Raw genomic sequence first — 19,152 nt, forward strand, 5'->3', positions numbered from 1 at the left:
AGATAGTAAAAGTGGAGGATGTTTTTGAGCGGAAAGGGTGCTCCAAATACGAAACCCGGATTTGCCGTTGCACACTGGGGCCGGTCCAGGTCAGGGAGAGAGAGAGAGACCGATGAGCTTAATTTCCGGAATCGCCGGCTCCCAAGTTCATAGTCTAGACCCGTGGACTTTCGATTTGTCACTTTCCCCGCGTTTTTATGGCTGTGTGGGTCGCCACACATCCCTCTCGTTCCGACTCATTCAGCCCCATGGAGATAACGTGTCTCGCTTTGCCCTATTTCACGATCAGATCCTCGGATTTTTATCAGGAATCTCTCTTTTTTCCCCCGATTAAAACACTTATTGATGGATTTTGAGGAATGCGGGGTCACTCAAAGTTTATTTTAACGAGTGAAGAAATTCATCGTCTACTCTCTTTGTCTTCAGTCTATGGATTCTCACCCCTCCTTCCCCTTGCCTTACCTGACGTCCTTCCTTCTTCCCAATCGAAGTACCTTAACCGCATATGAAACGGGCCTGCGCCTAACTCTGTAGAACTTTGTTTTGAATTTGAGGAGAACTATGCGAAACCCTCAGAAAAGTAAATTATGAGATCGACTAACGGCTGAACTTCCTTATGTCGCGACTATTTGATGGAACCTGGTTATGTTAGTATAAATTTCGTTCGTGATTTTTTTCATAAATTGCTGCAGTGAGTCCTAAATTCCTTCAAGAAGTACTTAGCAGTCGTTGAATTCGTCTTACAAAGAAGGGAATGAGTTCACGGATTATGTCTTTACTTCGTCTCTGACGGTGTACCGTCTCGTAAGCTTTTCCATCCATCGGCCAGAAACCTCTTTCCTTCCAATCGTTACCTTTATCCGTGATAAAATATAAACAACAAATGGTTACTTCCACACTTATTTTCAACAAAAACAGCACTACAATTTCAACTTTACGTATAACTCATGGTTTCCACACGTAATGTCATTTTCAAGGTGAGTATCAAAACCATGGCCGTTATAGTTAGTGCAGTAATACATTACAGTGTGGAAGTTGCCATTTGTTGTTTTTATTTTATCATTAATATATCGCATTTCCTCCATGTCAAGCCTGATACGATTTCATACCTTTCCTTTATCCTTTCCAAATCATCCCCATCGTCTTCCACTCCTCTCATCCCCCTCATAAATACTATAACCCCTACCAATCTCTTCCCTCCTCTACCCTTTCCCCCTCCACTCACCCCTCCCCTCCCGTGAAAGTGCGGCAGACAGAAACCCGGCCCGCATCCGCTGACCAGTCTCCACGCGACCGCCGTGCTGGAGGCATCGCCCGCCAACAACGGAGCGAGAAAGTAAAGCCTCTCCTGCTCGCTGCTTTCCGGCTGAGTCTGCCGCCGAGACCCGTTTCAGCGAGTTCACATGTCTCATTCCTCGGAAGTGAGATGGTCTGTGTTCCGCCGTAGGAAGGAGGGCCGCAATCACCACGCCCCTTTTCCTCACCTTTTGGATTTGACAGCGCTTGTCCACTTGACCCGCCAGGTCATCGGTTCGAGGACATTTTGTCATCTTTCTTCGAAGAGTTCATCTTGCAGTTCGCCAATTTTGTTTGCAAAATTGTTCTTCATATTTGTGCTCTGAGGTTATTATTTTGGAGCGACTGTAGTGACAGTGCAATCAGTGGATCTTGAAAGAACCTTTCCGTGAATGACTTCAGAGAATATTCCTGATTTTTTTGCTGATCTATTCGTCACATATCCTATCCTGAGGGTATTTTTTTACTCGAAGAGGCTTATCTGCTCTATCCTTGAGTGGCCCTTTGCGGGCAGCAATCGCTTGGCATTCAAGAAACATTGCTAGAGGAATATTTTCCTCGGTGCAACTTTAAATTACACGTTCAGGTCTGCCAATTTTTGTAGTGGTCTGTTCGTCTCATCTTAACTCCTGAAGATTACTGTTTTCTGAAGATCAAAGCTAGTATGACCCTTTGCTGACAGCAATCAGTGGAATTTCAAGGAAAATTACTGCGAGCTTCGTTGAGGGATATTCCACACTTTTGTTTGCCGAACTGTTCATCGCATACTTTGCCACTGAAGTTTGCTTTTGTTGTTAAGTACAGCTCACAAAATCTCGTGTGATCTGTAACAGACAGCAACAGCAGACAGTTACAACGGTGGCCAATCAAGGGCCCTTGCAGCACGCGACGTCCAGAAATATTTTCCCTAGGGCCACATAAACTCATTCTCGCCGAGGGCTACACCTGTCGCGTCTCTTTTCCGAAATTCTCATTGGGAATGCTTTTCATCCGACCGCTGGATTGGGAATCCTCGGAATCGCGAGGCCCAGCCCCGAAGCCCTCCGAAGTTTTCAGACACCCGGAAGGATTCTTCCGTTGAGAACCGTTCCGTACCCGTCGACCGGCGTTCCTTACCCCGAAGAGCATCTCCTCCTGACGTGGGCTTGCACATTTTTTTCCATCCCCTCGTCTCCTTTTTGAAGTGCGAGTGAGGTGGATTTTCGCCGTGTTTGTTCCGTCGCATTATTTTTTTTCCATCCTCCCTGTCTCCCGGAGCCGTCTTGCTTCCTCCGAAGCGGACCCGATTCCGTTGCGCTCTTCCGAGAATCCGCGGCGGTTCTCTTCTCTTCCCACGTGCTCGTCCGCATCGTCTCCTTCGCAAACACCACCAGCAGATCGTATGAAAGCAGACGTTTGCATTTGTGCCCCGCGGGTCCACGCGACGGTTGGGAATCACACTAGTGAATAAGGGAAGAAAATAACGTTCTAAGCTGTGCTTCGAAAGGAGCAGAGATCCGAACTGTGCTGCAAAGGAGGCATCTCTTAAACCATACCATGCAACGTCCCTGAACTTGATCGGATCATCCGTCTCCGGAGTCTTTGTCCTTTGTGTGAATAGGGAAGGACTGTGGTCCTTTCTGTCTCTCTAATCGTGGAGGACGGTAATTTTTTTGTTCATTCATCGTGGCCTACAACTAGGATATATTTGTCGTGTCTATCACGCTCCGCATCGCCTGTTTCGTGTGTTTTTTTGATGACATAGACTGCTGGTACCTCACTCTTTGCCAGTGCTCCCTCAAATTTTACCCCAGTGATATATCATTCCCTTGACGTTTTTTTTATATTTTCCTGGGTGCGGCACGCGTTGGGAGATATCCTTTCACACTCTTTCAGACACGCCGCCTGATCGCTCCAGCCCTTCTCTCCACGGTTGGGGTAAAAGGGGTTGGAAACTGGCCGAGATCGTGCTTTAGTGGAAAGGCGGTAGTTTTCTGCTTCCCCCGCTGAAAAGGTTGTGGGGGAGTCGTGCTCGCTCGCTCGCGGCCGTCCCCTCCACCGTCGCCGGAAAGCCCTCGCCCTCCCACCCCCGCTCACGTCTTGAGATCCCTTTCTGCACTCACACGAGCGCACGGACGCTGCGACCCGTGGGAGATAGTGCGAGTCCGTCTCTTCGACCGCGTGCATCATCGTGTCGCATGCGAAACCGCGCCCTCGCCGAGGAAAATATCGTGTTAGAGAACTTCTTACTATGACCATGAAATCACTTATACACCGTCTCCGATACGCAGTCGGTGACCTCAACGACCGTGCTAGTGCATCAAACGGATTGTGATTTATGGTTCGTGGTTTTAATAGGAACAAAAAAGGAACGTTATATATTGGTTATTTCTCACGAAGGAAGCACTAAAGGTACTTCTGACGGGTGAAAAATATGAGTTACTCTTCCTAACTATCTTCTTCTTCCCGTGGAATACGCATTTCAGTGTTTTTATATTTTTTTAGATTGTGGAATCTCCCTTTTAAAGTATATTAAATATATTTCCCTCACTTAATATCCTATTGCACCTATAGCGATATAGGCCTATTGGATACCGTTTAATGGGAAGATAATTTTGTGCCACGGTTGTTTATGCCTTTTCTCCTGTCGGTAAAGAACACTTATAAGAATTAGGATAACAAACACAAAATTAAAGAACACCTATAAGACTTGGGATTGGTGTCTTGATTGCTCGTATTGAAATAATTGGTGTTTAGATTAAGTTTATACGGTTATAGCGACCTTAGTGACCAATAACAATAGTGTCCCCGTGTGAAACTCCAAGTACTTGGAATCTTCCCCCTACTTCGGATTTTCGCTCTTTGTGGGGAAGTTTTTGACAGTGCTGTATCGCCATGTATCGCGTGCGCCTGTATATCGTGCCGGAGGAGGACACCAAGTCCCCTTTGGGCGTCACCGATGACGAGGAGGAGGTGAAGAAGAAGGGCGGCCCCACGTCGCCGCCCCTGCTCATGGGCAGCGTCGGGTGCTGGTGGGTTGGCCAAAGGGGCGGGCAGCAGGGGGGGCCGCGCAAGGGCATCAAGGTCCCCGTCGTCCATCAGGGCCCGCCCGTCCCTCCGCCCAGGACACCCAAGAGGGAGCGAAAGGCCTTCGCGATGAGGGCCCGAAACAAGGCGGCCGCCGCCAACGCACCCCAAAATAAGGTAAAGTAGTGCATCGAATCGCTAGCAGTTATAACGATAACAATTACGTCTTTATTTTGAATGAAAATTCATGGCATTACACCCGCTCTTATCATTGACTTAGCACCCCAAAACAAGGTAAAGTAGTGCATCGAATCGCTAGGAGTTATAACGATAACAATTACGTCTTTATTTTGAGCGGAAATTCAGGGCATTATACCCGTTCTTATCATTGACTTAGCACCCCAAAACAAGGTAAAGTAGTGCATCGAATCGCTCGAAGTTATAACGATAACAATTCGATGACTAAGTTCTAACAACACGTATCTCAAATTCGCTCGGTTTGAGACAGGTATTTTAAACAAAGCGTAATAACATTTAAAAAAATAAAATACAAGCAAAAAAAACATTAGTTGTTCTTGCTTCTTTTTCAATTTTATGAACTTTTTGTTCTTAATTTCAGTGTACAAGTAACAAATATTGATCGTTTTTTGCTCTCCTGAAAAGTTGCTATTTTTAAGATACGTGTTGTTAGAACTTAGCCATCGAATTGTGCCTTTAATTTGAGCGGAAATTCAGGACAATACTGCCCTCTCTTATCATTGACACTTACCGTGCTGACCCTAGTACTGTAGATCTGTACACCAACGCTGAGTATTTTCAATAATTTTGTGTTATTTCATAACAACGATCCTTTGCCATCGAATTGTGAGGAATGGGTACTTGGTCTCATTTTAAGGAATGAAATTTTTTTTTATCCATTTGTTTATTTAGAGGTAAAAGTTAGAGGTTTACCACCTTTTTGAAAAATGGCGCACTACGATTTTTCAAAAGACGGATGGCGTAATATTACTGCCGTATTAAAAATCGAAGGATTTCACGTGGCGCAATATTAAGTCCATAGCACGGGAAGTATTAACTCTTGATTACGATAACTAACATCCATTTCCTGTGAGCGAAATAGGCTACTCAGGTGGGGTTCGAACCCGTGATCCTGGGATTGGCAGTCTAGGTATCGCCTCCTTGTCTAGGGCACTGTTGAACTACCAGCTTCATCATTTACTATATCACAATGTAAAGCGATACATTCCGTCATTATCCGCCCTTTATATGACCTTCATTGATCGACATTTAATTGAAGCAATATATTGAGGTTGATTATTTCGTAGCGTAGAAAGTGATTATCTGTTTTTATTATTTAAGTTTGAATGGATCATATCTTCTTCCAAAGTCTGCGAAATGTTTTTCATTTACTATTAACTTGAGCAGGTTGAGCAATTCAACTATTTAGGCAGTACGTTAGAGGAAAACGGATACAGTAGTAAGGACATCAGGAAGAGAATTGCATTAGCGAAGGAGGCGTTCATGAACAGGAAGGAGCTTCTAAGAGGATCGTTATGTAAGAGTTTAAAGAAAAGGTTAGTGAAGAGTTTGATCTGGAGTGTAGCTCTCTACGGTGCGGAAACGTGGACACTGGGGAAAGAAGACGAGAGAAGATTGGAGGCATTCGAGATGTGGGTATGGAGAAGAATGGAGAGGGTGAAATGGACGGAGAGGAAAAGGAACGACGAAGTGCTGGATATGGTTGGCGAGGAGAGGCAGCTTTTAGATGAGATGGACAGACGGAGGAGACAGAGGGTATGGATGGAGTTAGTGCTTAGCGGTGAGGGGATGTTGAAAATGGTGTTAGAGGGTAGAATGTTAGGGAAACGAGGGAGGGTAAGGAAAAGAATAGGATTTTTAGATAGATTGAAAGAGAGTAGGCCTTACTGTGAATTAAAGAAGGCAGTGCTGGAAGGAAGGGGAGGCTCCCAGATCGCTTCTTGAGTACTCCATGGAAACCTACCTTAATCGGTAGAATACTATAATAATAATCATTATGTTACATCTCTTATTCTCATTCAACTATAACGACCGTTTATGAAGGCATTCAAAGATAACATTGGAGAGCATTTTGGTTATTTGAATAGGAAGTTTTCGCTATGGTTGGTACTTGAAAATTTGTTACTTAATTCAAAATTAGTGCCAATGTTGCGTAAAATAAATAGTGCCACAATAGGTCAGACAGATCTTCTGCTCTAGTTAACTCTCTATGCCTTATCGGAAAGTAGTAAAAAATACTATCTTTGAATAGATGGCCCATAATTTTCCCAAGTCCTATGCCAATTTTTTTTTTAATATCTACGACCTTGCTCAATCACGAGTGTGATTCAAATGCTCATCCTTACTTTTAATTTGCTGACTCTTTTACAAACACCACACGCCCAATGCCCTGTCGTACGCACTATTCGATTGAAATTCCTTTTATTCTCGTATCAGTAGAAATGTATGCGTTTTGATGATGTCACCGCCACAAAGTGAAATATGGGACAATCTTTCGAATTTTATGATACATATTACAATAGATAATTTCCTCACGTTTCCGTTTGAATTTAATGTCAATACGCGGATTTCAGCTACTCATGAAGCAGTTTTGCAACTTCTGGCCTTTTTTATTTTTCTTAGAAGTTAATACTTTTTGCTTCCGTTTATGCCTTACGTAGTCTTTAAGTGCCTCCTGACTTTTGTCTGTTCACCTTGATTTCTATAGATAAATAAATAAGAAAAGTAGTCTTTTATATTTCTATTATCTGTTAATAAATCAACCAATTTGTTATTATTATGATCGTTTTAGGTAACTACAGGGGGAATTTCAGAGGATATATTTTCGTAGCGTAGGACTCATATTGTTCATTAATAGGCCAAAAATATATTATATTTTCACTTGCTCGATACTTAAATCAACGCTCAAAAAGGCTGCTACCTCATGGAGAACCACACACATTTGTTTCACAAATTCAGGAATTGGGGGGTGAGAGGCGTGTCCTTTCCCTGAGTCGGCTTGCTCGACGTAGACCTTTGTTGGATGAGCCCAAAGGCTTCATGCGGGATTAGAACCCTGGAATTTTCAGTCAGTTAGCCATGTACTATATCCATTGGTCACCGTGCTCACCAATAATACTAGATTAGCTTAATAGTATTATTATCTGTGTAATGAGTGAGTTTCCTGATCAGTTTAGTAGAAAAGAATACAGATTAGTTCGTAGGAGCTTGGTAGTGGTCCATTCATATTCTTGGTTCCTACTGCAATGAGAGCATTTTTATGTTGCTTTTTTTCGTAACTCGGGGTTTAAATTCGTTCGCTTTATCTGAATTATCCGCCTCCCGCATCTCGAAACGAATCCATCGATTAGGGACTTGGTGTTCGCCTCAGCCGTTATTGTATTAATGTCTGTACTACCGAATCGGTACTTTAGGCCAAGAGGTTAAGTATGAGAGTAAATTAAAAGTAATAGTATTACCTTATGGAGGATTTAAAGAAGACAATGGAGTACACGCCAGCATTTGCGATTGTTGAAGGCGAGAGAATGAGAGAGCGGCGGCTTAACATCTCATGGAATGCTTCTCTCAAATTCTATTCGCCACTTCTACTCGGGCATTTTTGTGCGATTAATTTTTGCGAAAACTCGCGGTAGAATTTAAAGTGCGGATTTAAAAAAAAAGAAGTTAGCACTTATCTGGTGCTATTTACCGTTTCTGATTACGTAATTATCTTGAATAATGGTAATTTTCCCGCTGTTCATCGGAATTTGCCGGTACTGGGTCAGTGGCAGAATAATTTGTTATTGTAAATCCAGGTTAAGCCACCGTTCAACGCGACCCTTGCCATACTAGTCCTCTATGCTTTCTCCGTTGGAAAAACTTTTGGTGGTACCCAATTTTCTACTCCGAATCGATTGATCAACTTGGCAGTTTATTACTTGCCTTAAATACCTCAGAATCGCGGAAATCAACAACGTGGGCAACTCTGAAGACACCATCTCCGCCGCTACTGTTAGCGTTCCTACACCGGGACAACCCTATAAGTAACTTAACTATTTTTCGTGGTATGAATGGGTGTATTATCATTGGCCGAGAGCACTTTTAGCTGCTAGTGATTGACGGAATACCTACCTCACCTATTTTGCTCTCGAGGCAGGCTATCTCCTTTTTATTTTCCCCATTTTTATTTATTTTGGTATCTTATCATGAGATTATTGTTGTCAACAGTAGTCGTAGCACCTCGAATAATTCTATTTTGGTCAGTTTATGAGTACGAGGGGAAAAATGAGACTAAATAGTTTTCCTCGAATTGTGGGAAATGAATGAAATGATCAGCGAGTGCTCTCTATGTACATATTTCACATAGTCAATCCTTCGTGCATGTGTCTTTTTTTCATAGTCTTCTTGCACAATATTCAGAAAGATAAATTGTGAAACAAACTGGTAATTTTCGTTCCCAAAGCTCGCTCACAGATTTGCCATTTTGTCCTATTAATGTGTGAAACTTCCGCAAGAAAAAACCTGGAAACGATATCTGTAAAGAAGAAGAATTTTTTTGGAGACTTGTCTCCCTATTTTTTCATTTCATCCGCATTTCCTGTGTAAACGTTCGCCCGCACTCGAGTGAGCTTGTCTTGGGATTAATAAATGACTAATCTAACGTGACCCGACTTTGTGGTGCTACTCGCGCCTTCGTTGCTGCTGTTACTTACAGATTTTAAGTAGACAATCAGGATTTATTCCCGTGCTGCGTCGGGATAGGTTTTGCATATGTTCGTCCTGATAGGTAACATTGGAATGAAGTGTTTTTAGGCTTTATACATGATTTTATTTTTAATTATAATTTAAAAATTTCTCTCCAATTGAAATGGTTGATTCCAATTCAAAGATCTTGCTGCTTTCTTTTTTTACTTTCATTTGCACCCATAGTACAACTCAACTTCAAATTTGATTACTATGCAGACGCGCAGTAGGATAGTATGCCGATGGACATGTTAACGACTCCGTGCACCGAATGAGAAATAAATCTGAGCCGTGTGAGAGATGACAAAATTTCAGAGTACATTAAGTAGAGCCTTTACTTTATGGCTGCACTTAGGTGTTCTTTCCTTTAGTTTTTAGTGGGATCGATATCACTAGCCGTGGTTAGGTAATTTTATGTAATTCTCGTCGATAAACTGTGTTGTCAGTGTAGAATACGTGTTGTGTTCCCGATAAGAAGCATGGATGGATGGGGTACAATTCATTTCACGTTTCAACCTTATTTTCGAGGGGTTTGGCTGGGTACCACTGGCACGTCGTACGTTTACATCCAATGGTGATACCCTGCCAATAGTTGACCCAAAACCCCAATTCAAACCCGCGCCTTCCTCGAGGACTTCCAGCTCAATGGTGTAGCGGCTCGAGTGCTCTAGTGTTCATCATACTGGACGCAATGCGTCACGAGTCCTGGATACTCTTTTCTCATTTTACGGCTGAAAATTCATAAGATTATAATGTTTTGAAGCGAAGAAATGTACGTGAAAGATTTTTTTCTGCAGATTCCAAAAGCTATTTTCAAAATCATGCATTAAAAATGTGGAACAAAAAAATGTTATTTTTTTGGCTTTATGGTAACGTATGGAAATGCTCTTTTGAGGAAGTAATGAATGTGTCAATGAAAGATAAACTTGGCTGTGAATGTTTAATAAACCTACAAAATGTTTATCTTTGAACATTCCTCTTCTTAGAGAGCCTTTTGGTGTCAAGCATTCAAGGTTAGTTGTAAAACATCATGTGTACAGTCTGCTATTCTTAATACCTCTTTCTCATTTCTTTCATTTCCCGAATAAAGCTCAATAATGATTGTGATCTATGTAGCGTTGTGTTTACCTTCTCTTCTCTTTCCCACAGTATGCTACTGTTTGAGTCTCTTGTATTTGCGTGTTTTTCGCCTCGATAGATCGTTATCCTTGCGCTAGCCTTAGTTTTGTTGACAAATTGTTTGTGGAAGTACCTCCTCGCAGACTTTTTGCCGGAAGATGCGCCCGTCTGTAGAATAGTGCTCGAGGCGGTCAGCTTAGCCCGTATAGCGACCCACTTCCAGCGACCGCCTGCGTGTCTTTTCAAAGTTTTCTTGCGTTCAGGGACTTGCGGTAGATTTTCTCACGATTACTTGCGAGTTACCGTTATTTTCACGCTGAACTCTGTCCAGTTTGTGTAAAACTTATTTGTTCTTTGCTCGGCGTCAACTTTTTTCTCCTATCTCAGTAGAAAAAAAATTATATCATGAACAGTTAAAGCCGGATTAAACGATTATTCCTGTTCTTTCCGTTTTTTTTTATTTTTGCGGTGTTCAGTCACAAATTAATCCTCTTAATACTTAACCCTTTTACCTTGATAGTTGACGTAAGGCAATCTTCAACATTTTTATGATCTCCACAATGGTCAATTGTAGTTCACATCTCTAAATATCCACTTTCGAAATAGTCCTTCAAGGTGAAAGGGCTGTTTTCATTTGGCAGCCTTAGTGTAAATTTGCATAAAATTTAATTCTGTACTGAACTAGGAACGCCTATGGATATAGTAGTTTAAATTATGATCTCCGGAAATATCGTGATATCACGGTCCCTAAAACCCGTACTTATGGCATATATAGCGCGGTTATCATGTTACCATTGGAATGCAAATGATATTTGTCTGCTTAAAATTAAGTTCGAGGAGACATCTCGAGGCATGGGAATTGGCTTGTGTCCTTGAGGAAGTGGGCGTTTCATTTTGGGCGAACCAATGTCACGCTCTCCGGGTCACAAATCACCATTCAAGCTTCTTTGTTTTTCCGGCCTTCCATTCGTCTGAGCGCTTGCTCGTGTTTTGCTTTGGAAGGGCGTCTCTTTCATCTTTCGCTGGCTCACAGAAAGACATTGATTTTTTCATTCTATGGTTGATCTAACCTTTTTAAGTTCATAACGCATGAACAACCATTCTAAATTCTTAGGCCTAATCCACTACTCCCTCGTTTGATGTAACTAAGGAATTGAAGATTAATAAGGAAAATATTTATATAAAGGAAAATTCTACCTTTTTTAAGACCAGTATAACTGATGATGACGCAGTAGCGTTGAAACGCGTTGTACTAAATTAAAAGCTTAAGTGGACGTTGAAAAATGTTATCCTCGTAACATGTTCCACTACATCTCGTCTGACACCGTTTAATCTAAGGAGTTGGAAATATTGGAAGAGCGACAACTGGTTTTCAATAACTCAAAGCGGTGTAACTCGGCTTGGAATGGTCATTAGTTGTGAAAAGCACTCACTTCTCTTTAAATTAACCAGTAGCATGTATACGGAATTTGAGTCTTATCGACATACACAGGAACTATCGAAAGCTCTGTTAATTGGATTTCTCTGTTGATACTGTCTGAAGGGAGCGTCGCGGTCGAGTGGGTAAAGCGTTTGGCCGCTAACTGAGGGGTTTCGTCTTCAAATCCAGGTTGTAGCCTTCGGATACTCAAAAAGAGAATACTCGAAATGCAAGATCGCCTTGGACAGGGTTCTCCAAAATATGGCCCGCGGGCCACATACGGCCCACACTTAATTTCATCCGGCCCGCCGAAAAAATCCCTGTGTGTGTACTTACAATTGGCTCATTTAATCTGGAACTTGATTTTAATGAAGTTTTGAACGACAGTATAATACGTCACACTAATTTGGTTGTATAAAACTAAAGGCAGGAATCTATTTAATTTACCTTTATTTTTTCCAGCAAGATATTTTTTTCCATGTTTATACTAATTTTTGAGGAAATTTAATTACTTTTACAGATTTCACTTACCCATTCTTCACTTTTTGGTTTTCCATTATAAGATTTCTGGGACATTTAACTTTTGAAAGTTAAAAAAATATATTTATTAATATTAATGGGTAATTGATGTTCACTTTTGCGAATTGTGGTGCTAATGTAAAAAAATACATGTAAAAATACTGGTATAAGTTAAAGGGAAATATCCAAGAAACCTTTTACTGGTTTGTTTATTTTTGTTTTAATTCTGCCCGCATAAATGTGGGAAATATATAATGTAGCCTTTACATTTTTAAGTTTGGAGAGCCCTGGCCTCGGAAAAGGTATTACTGAACTACTATCCTTATGTGTGACTTTCGCACGCTTTTTATCCAGCCTCCGGTAAGCTCTTCCCTCGCCTATCCGAACCAACCTACGGTGTGAATCACGAAGTGAGTGTGATTGGTGAAATATTTTGGGTATGGGAGAATCAAGTAATGCCAAGGTCAACATTTTGTACCACCTATATTACCGGCCTCAGTGGCGGCGGGGTAAAGTCCTTTCCTGCTACACAATAGGTCGCGAGTTCGAGTCCCTCCTGGGTATTTAGCCCCTATGCAGGGCATGGATTTTCGTGCGCGTTTGATTGTAAAGTTATAGAAGGCATGAAAAAAGGCCCTGATCTATCTGTTCTATCCGGCACCCGATGTCAAAGTCCGATAACTCTGTTTTCATTGGTTCAGGAATAAATAAATAAAATATGATTGGGGTTTAAGCCTTCCCTCTCTTTTCCCATGCCGTCTCGGTGCGTTATCCCCGCTTGCATTCCACCAACTTTTCTGGGAACGAACTTTTCGCCATCACCGCCGGAATGCGTGCGCCCAATTCATTTTTCGCTCCCTCCGCCACGCCCTCGCCGCCTTTCTCTCGGCCTCGGCAAACGGAGCACGCCTTCTCCGATCCTCCATTCTCTTCTCGCCCGCAAACGCTCTGTCGCTCGGAGAACACGCTCTTTCAGACGTTGAAATCTTCAGTAGCCGCCATTGAACCAAGACAAGTTTTGAGACTCGGAGGCTGCGCGCTAGACTTAGATTGCTTGAACAATTGAGAATGGATATCTTTAAGAGCGACACAGAGAACATAATATTAGAGCCACGTTATATTTCCAGGTCCGATAGAAGCGATAAATTAAGAGAGATGTTTTGCCGAAAGGATAGATATGGGAATTCGTTTTTCCCCCATACCATAAAGGACTTTAGGAACGGTAGTCCCAACTTCGTTAGAGCATATTTTTAGCTGTAAACGGCTGGTGTCTTAACACCCCTGCCACACGCCTTTTAGGCGACTTGCAGGGTGTTATGTATATGTAGATGTAGATGAACCAGGGATGGCAATAGAAACTAAACGAAAGTCAAAAACAGTAAAATTTCAATAGTTTCGTTCCCGGGAGCGAAATGTAGAAACGATACGAAATGGATTTAAACCCGGGGAGCTTAACTCAGGGTCGAAACGAAATCGGAGTCAAAACTAAAGTGAAACTCAGATAGACGAAACGAAACGCAGATAATGTTTCGCACCGGAGAGACCATTTGCTTCACATTCGAACGGTTTAGTTTCGACCCACACACCAAGTACGAAGTATGGTTGAATGAATTAGAGGTTCGGCCTAGATGCATGGGGCACTCATATTTTTACCGCTAACAGGAGAACGCAAACTGGCTATTCGATTTTTAAGCTCAATGTTTTAACCTCTCTACACGTATTTCAAACGTAATGTGTCGGAGATATTCCCTCTAACCCCCCTCCACTCAACTTTTGGGATCGAAACTTAACTATGAGCAGCGGAGTTTCGAATAATTTAGTTTCGTTCCCGGGAGTAAAGTTTCGTCCCGGGTCGAAACTAAACTCCTTGGTGGTTTTAATTTCGTGCAGGAACGAAACTAAACCTTGGCCTCTTATTTTATTTTCCCTCCGGGTCGAAACGAAGCATTTTCGTTTCACTTGCCATCCCTGCGTTGAACCCTTCGGTCGTGGGCATTGCAGTATTCGGTGTCTAGCGGTCATTGAAGTCTCTCTCGTCACGGCTATATTTTAAAGGATTTGTTATATTTGGTAAAAGCATACATACATGTGCTTTAATACATTTTAGCATGGTGGTGATATTTTGAGGAGGCGACCGATAGCTGAGATCGTTTGCGCCTTAAGGGAAGGGTATGGAAGGAAGGGTGGAGAGAAACCTAGCGCCGGCATTAGGCTTCTCTTAACGAAAGGCGCCAAAGGGACCACGGTTTAGCGTCCCATCCGACGGACGGAGTGTTGCGCTTGAAAGTCCTCCACATAACATTCAAGCAGGGATCTAGCAGTCTCTGAAAATTCTCTGCCACTACCGGGATTTGAACCCGAGCCCACGGGGTGGGAAGCCAACTCTCTAGTCACCACACCAACTCGATCCCCTAATACATTTTACCTATACAATTTTTTCCTCCCGTATTGTCCATTTATTTATATTACATATCATAGTTACGGCAGCAAATTCAAGTGTGGAAACATTCAAAATGTGGTGCTACGGAAGAAAGATGAAGATAAAATGTATTGACCGAGTAAGTCATAAGGAAGTACTGATAAGAGTGGGAGAAAAGATGAATCCTCTACAAAACTTTATGAGGCATGATGGCCTGATGAAGACAATAAAAGAAGGACAAGTGGAAGGGAATAATGGAAAGGAATGGCACCGAATGGCTTACATAGGACAGGTTATAGAAGATGTAAAAGAAGAGATACGTCACTATGAAAAGGCAAGCGGATTGGAGAGACGAATGGAGAGCTGCGTCAAACCAATTTTAGGATTGCTGACTAATGATGATGATGAATTCACTTTCATTTAAACCTCTTCAAGACTACTTTATTTTCTATTATAATTCAACTTAATATTACATATGATACGTTTTTTTTGCAGGGTTCAGATACCTTTATACTTGTAGACGGGAGTTTTCGTTTGTGCCCCGAGACGAAAGGGATATTGACTTGGAGGAAGGGGTCGGAGAAATTGTTTACAAAATTCGGTGCATGCGCTTGATCATTATTAAAATGGAAAATCCGAGATCACTTGATGATTTTATTGGGTTTGATTGGCTGATAGCGACGATAGGGCTTGTTTTTGTGCTCCTTATTTTGATTGGATTTCAAATGGAATCAAATAGTCAAGAAATAGGATACTATTTATGATTTTATCTGATGCATTGTTGAGGAGCTATTTTGCTGCATCCTTTTCCCGCCGTAATTTGGAAGTTATGATTTCAATGTTGTCCTCGGAAATTGGTTTCTGCGCAGCCTCCATGCGCACTCTAGTATGTTTTTCCTGTGAGGGATAAACTCCGATACTTCACGACTACAGGAACAAAATATGTGAAATTATTGGTATTCATTTATTGAAAGGATGTAATGGAGATTTAAGTTCTGATTTATATGGAGAAATTGAGTTTTACTTCGCGATTTTTGTTCTTCCTGCCATACCTATATGCACTTTGCTTCCTTCACAATCCTCTGCCTTTTATTTTATTCCTTCGATTGGAGGAGAGCGGTAGATTATGGGAAATATATATATTTGTAGCAAGCAGGAAAATATTTATTATTTCGCCGGTCATACTCGAGAAATTCGCGGAAAATACGTAAAAATGTGTAGGCACACTTAGAGAATTTCCGTGCCTGAAATTCACTGAGAGTGATGCAACCTATTTAATGAGTCTTGATGGAAATAAATACGTTCCTTTTCTTGGAATTTGGGTAGATAGGAATAACGTTCTCAATTTGGCGTATGAATGACTGCCGCTGTTTGAACCATGAAACCTTAGCTTCGGAAATTTCCTTTCGTTTATTTATTCATTTGTGGGCTCCGAACGTTTTACCGCACTCATAATTTTCTTTACGAGAGTATGAGAACTCTTACCGTGATAGAGGTGGTTGTTGCAGCAACTTGTCGTGACTTTTTTAGGACACGCTTGCTCTTCTCGTTGACCTAGGTGGTAGTTTACCTTTATAAACTGACCAATGGACCTTGGATTATAAGCAAGAGCGAAAACCCCTTGAGTAAATGTAACCTTGGAAATTATGAAACCAAGAAAGATTATCGGGGTCTCTTTCGAATGATCATTTCAATGACATTCAACAGTCGGTATGCTCTTTTTATATGCAGCTTGGAAATCATCCCATCAGTACTCTGTTTCGAATTAATTATAGTGTGACGTACTTTCATAACACGATGAAAAGTTTTATAGGTAGCTAAAATTTTATGTTTGAGTCTATTATAAGGAGCTTTTTCTTTTTTTATAAGGATTTATATTTTTGCATTTAGCTGGCATTTCAAGTACGCAAAAGCTTACGATTTTCCGCGTGGGATTTTAAAAAAATATTTGGTTAAAGCATTTCCCCATGTGTTTTGTTAATTCAATTTACGTGTCCAAATTCTTGCTCGCAGGGACGACCATTTTTTTAATTATATGTCATAGTTCATTTTAATTTAAACCTCTTCAATACAGAGTGTTATACCTCGACTGAATATAGCATATTATGCGTTTTTTGCCGTTTTCAGGTTCATTTATACTTGTAGGCGGGAGTTTTCGCGTCCGCACCGAGACGAATAATGGGTATTGACTTGGGAAGAAGGGATGGGAGAATGGCCGAGCAATTCAATTCCTTTCAATAGCACTTGTTTTTTTCCTTACACTTTCGATAATCTCCAGGCACATGCCCTCGAGACTCCAAATTCTGCGAATGAAATCACTTGAACGGCGTTCTTGCAGCCATTGGGCAAGAAGTGGCTTGAAGTCTTTTTCCGCAAAGCGTTCTTACATTTCCCACCGCTTGCTTTGAAGTCCCTGGTCGTTTGCCTCGCAAACTCCTGAGTCACATCAGTTGATCGTAGTTTTGTAAACCATGATCATTTGCGAAAAATTCGTCGTGATGCCTTTTGATATGTTTTTAAGAGGACGTTACACTTCCCCTTGATCAGTCGGCCTTGATCAGTTCAAAACTTAGGTTATCATCACGAATTATTCGCTTCATCAGAAGGTGACGAATAAGCAATTTTTATCAACGTTATTGAAAAAGATAACTTACTACATATGACAAAGTAAAATACGTCGTTCGAATGTAGGCATCACATAATTTTGATGGACCCAATTTTGATATGGCGAGCATTACTGTTTATAAAAATAAGTTACACCTACCTTTTTGGATTTCATTGTATCTGAACATCCCTCCATGTGTGCAAGTGTACAATGTGCTCTACAAATTTACCTTCAAATGATAACTATAATCTAATTACGTAAGCAAGTGGACATTTCCAAATTTATATTCTTATATTCCTATCTCTGAAATCAGTTAAATCGCTTAAGGAGTCCATTAATTTGTACTAAAACTATTGACTATCTGATGTTTATTTTAAAATAATGTCTTTCTGCGCATGGAAGAAACTAAGTAAGTATGTCTTTGAGAATTAATTTTTCGCATAGCATTCGTAATAATTTATAAAGATTCGCTTTCGTTTTTATGGCTTCATGATCATTTCTCCAATTCACTCCTAAGAGTTCATTGGAATCAGTCACTGCCTTGGATTCGTGAGGCCGGACTTTCTGAAATGATATCGTTGATGATTTGAGTCGTTGTCTTGGACGCAAAAAATTATATATTACGAGAAAATTCGCCTTCCCCAAGCCCTCGTAATCTTTTGTTGCTCAGAGGCGGTCATTAATGACGGGGGAGGATAGGGTAGTGGGAACAAAAAGGATTTTGCGGAAGCTTTGAGGGCAATCGACCGAACGTTTAATGTCACTTTTTTCAAGCTCTTACGCTGCATGGGTGCCCTGGATTATCCGAAGACTATTTTCCGTTGCATGCCGCGGTTTTGCTCTAAAACGTTGTTGGCAGTGGAAACTAGGCCATCGGCGTGATCGTGGTGCTTCGGAAGAAACACTTGATGTTCCTTTAAGTCTTTTCATCTTGTGAATTTCATGACCCAGGGTTATAAAATCCTTCCGGATGGGGAATGTAATTGCGCCATTTTTCTAAGCTTCGAAAAGGCATAATCAGTTGCATTTTCATTACCACCCGATTGGCTTTTTTCTCATTTATCTCTTCACCATGTATACGAATTCAAACTGCGGTCTTTTCTCGGCCTTATGATTCCGAGTTGAAGGTTTTCTCTTATCCAGCGCAAATTCGCCCTAGATTCATGCAGAGGTCGCTATGTTCTCGGTAATTGGAAATTTTTCTGCTATCAAGCGTGAACAATTGATGGTGAAAAGCTTTCATCTTAGCGATCTCATCTGCTGAAGCTAAGCAAAATTTTCGCGTACCCGTTCTCATGATAGATATTTGAAGCCTCTAGGGTAGCGTTTGCCTCAAGCTCTCGCTGCTATTTATTGATGTAAGGGGGACTTCAAACCTGACCTGTATAAGGGAAACACATAGATCCCTCTTACGCTTTCATAGTTTTCTGGAGTGAATAATTGCAGAGTTTAATTGAAGTCCCAAGTGAATCCATTAGGGAAGTAGGTATGGAATTTCAGAATGGAAGTCAATCTGTGAAGGATTTTAAAATCGGCGGAATTTTGATAGCAATAATATGCATTTAAACGCACAGAATAAAAAAAAACTACACCAAAGTGGCTGTTCCAGTAATAATGAAGAGAAACGAATGAAACTTCAAATTAAATTCAGTTATAGGGTGACAAACTGAACAAAATAATATTTCACGCAGTGTGTTCATGTGAGTGAGAAACATTTGTATAGTACTAAAAAAAATTATATATATAAATTGTGTTCTTGTTTATTTTTATGATAGAATAGGCTTTTTTCGCTAGAAATAAAAGTAAATCTTCAAACGGGAATCAAATACTCGATAGAATTAGTGGATAGTGGACAATCTAGAAAATCACTGGGAAAACCAGGATGTATACTTGAATTCCTAAATATAATAGTGGCTTTTTCTTGATTTTATGGCTATAAACGAAGAAATTTAATCTTACAGGCATTTCTCGATCACGTTTTTTCGTAATTAGTCAATGCTGCTTTAG

The 19,152-nt window shown here is 41.1% G+C and overlaps 1 protein-coding gene across 3 annotated transcripts in view; it reads left to right on the forward strand.

Moving 5' to 3' along the window:
• The window catches only part of LOC124156362 (rhotekin-like), a 585,015-nt gene that overhangs the window by 52,033 nt on the left and 513,830 nt on the right, over positions 1-19,152 (forward strand). Inside the window, exon 1 of one of the 3 annotated variants that reach the window (XM_046530885.1) lies at positions 3,986-4,479. The exons of the other annotated variants lie outside the window; for them this stretch is intronic. Within the exon in view, the coding sequence (XP_046386841.1) occupies positions 4,171-4,479 (309 nt within the window). The 5' untranslated portion in view covers positions 3,986-4,170. Of the gene's footprint in view, positions 1-3,985; positions 4,480-19,152 lie in introns of those variants that run through there. 3 annotated transcript variants of the gene reach the window in all.

Source organism: Ischnura elegans, chromosome 3 (assembly GCF_921293095.1).
Source record: "Ischnura elegans chromosome 3, ioIscEleg1.1, whole genome shotgun sequence".
NCBI classification, from domain to species: Eukaryota; Metazoa; Arthropoda; class Insecta; order Odonata; family Coenagrionidae; genus Ischnura; species Ischnura elegans.